General features: G+C 38.4%; 1 protein-coding gene across 1 annotated transcript; it reads left to right on the forward strand.

Annotated features, from left to right (window-relative positions):
- The first annotated feature begins 49 nt into the window (after positions 1-49).
- Positions 50-539, forward strand: LOC102478231 (peptidyl-prolyl cis-trans isomerase A). The gene is given in 2 exon segments (XM_014583772.2): positions 50-478; positions 481-539. Coding segments are annotated over 2 exon segments (480 nt in total). The 5' UTR covers positions 50-57.
- Positions 540-2,169: the final 1,630 nt, after the last annotated feature.

Genomic DNA, 2,169 nt, shown 5'->3' on the forward strand with positions numbered 1-2,169 from the left:
ACCTCTCCACAAAAAAAAAAAAAAGCCAATAGTCACCCAAGTGGCTCACCATCAGCCATGGTCAATGCCACTGGGTTCTTCAACATCACTAACAACAGTGAGCCCTTGGGCCACATCTCCTTTGAGCTGTTTGCAGACAACGTTCCCAAAACAGCAGAAAACTTTAATGCTTTGAGCCCTGGAGAGAAAGGATTTGGTTATAAGAATGCCTGCTTTCACAGAATTATTGCAGGGAGCCGGGATGGTGACTTCACACACCATAATGGTACTGGCAAGTCCATCTTTGGTGAGAAACTTGATTATCAGAACTTCATCTTGAAACACACAGGTCCTGGCATCTTGGCCATCACAAATGCTGGGCCCAAAACAAACAGTTCTCAGTTTTTCATCTACACTATCAAGACTGAGTAGTTGAATGGCAAGCACGTAATCTTTGGCAAGATGAAAAAGAGTATGAATACTGTGGACACCATGGAGCACTTGGGTCTGAGAATGGCAAGATCAGCAAGATCACCACTGCTGATTGTGTACAAGTCTAATGAATTTTTTAAAAGATTTATTTTATTTTATTTTTATTTATTTATTTGTTTGTTTATTTTAATTTGACCAGAGAGGGACAGAGAGAGAGAGAGAAAGCCGCCAGGTCCAGGACTTGAACCGTGGTCAGCCATGTGGGAGTCCAGCCCCTTAACCACCACGCCGCCTGCCCTAACTCTAATGAATTTGACTTCCATTTTTCTCTTATCCACGAGATCATTCTTTCTGTAGCTCAGAAGAGCGCCCCTCCACCCCATCTGCTCTCAATGTTCTATAACCCATGCTCTCACTATAGTTCTTTGGGTTCTATATTTTCCTTATTCCCTTCCAAATCTAGCTTAATTGCAAAGTTTATGACTATGAAATAAAAACTAATTAAAAAATAGCCTTAACATCTTTATATATACTCCAAAGCACCGTCATATATCAAAACTATAGAATCACAAACAGGATGTCTTCAACAAGTTTGTGGCAAATGTGTATTTTAACACAACTATGTGTGAATTTGAAAACTGTCTTATACCAAAATTAACTTGTACTTTAATTCTATTTTTCCATGAACTTTTTGAAGTCCCCTTCTAAATTATTCCAATTTCTTTGGTCTCTAATCTTTTTCAAAATGGGTAAGTAGGACTTTATGAGGTTTAATTGAAAAAAGATATTAAGTACTATACTTGGAATATGCTTGGCACAGAGCACTCAATAAATAACAATTATTTCATCACATGAATCTTCCAGGAAGAACAGAGCAGACCATCCTACTCTAGCATGGGTCTGTCAGCAGAACCCTATGTTCTCTCTCCCTCTTTTCTCTGTTAATTCCAGATTCTTTCAAAAGTATGTTTCTGAACAGATCTTTACAATAAGAACTCTTAGAGATAAACCACCAAAAAGATAGTATAAGACAGTGGTCACCTGGACACTAGACTTGGGACAAATGAACTTCTGAACTAGTTTTAAGTAGACAAGCATCAGTACATAATGTCTTCTGACAACTTTTGAATGACCTTTTATCCATTACTCTTAATCTCACATCACCAGTGATTCTCCAAGTGTGGCCTCCAACCATCAACACCAGCAACACTGGAAACTCGGTCAGAAATGAAAATTCTTGAGCCCCTCCTCAGACCTGATTCAGAAACTCTGACAATCTGTTCATTTGTTTTATAATTTAAAATATTTAAGTTAATTCACTTCTATCTTCCAGGAAAGAGAGAGAGACAGCCACCCATCAACAGGGTCTTCACACTGCGATCCAGCCTCAGTTTCAGCCAGTCTGAACCACAGGCACACAGTGCACCCAGCATGTGCAGGAAGGCCGCAGGACTGGATGCAAATCTGAGATCTCTCTCATGTGGTTCCAGGTATGTTATCACTACGTCACCATCTAGCCCCAGTATCTATTTTTTAACAAGTTCTCCACTCACGTTTAAATTGCACTAAAGCTTCAGAACACCTGTTTTATATGACATGTTGAAGTATCTACAGTGAGACTCAGAATTCACCTATTTCAGACAACATCTGTTATGGGTGCTATTTTGAAATATCCATGTATTAATACCATATTGAGAAAAAAAAAGTCCAATTTGACTCACAACTTCAAATATATATATATATATATATATATATATA

The sequence above is a fragment of the Tupaia chinensis genome, unplaced genomic scaffold (assembly GCF_000334495.1).
Source record: "Tupaia chinensis unplaced genomic scaffold, TupChi_1.0 Scaffold000074_1, whole genome shotgun sequence".
Lineage (NCBI taxonomy): Eukaryota > Metazoa > Chordata > Mammalia > Scandentia > Tupaiidae > Tupaia > Tupaia belangeri.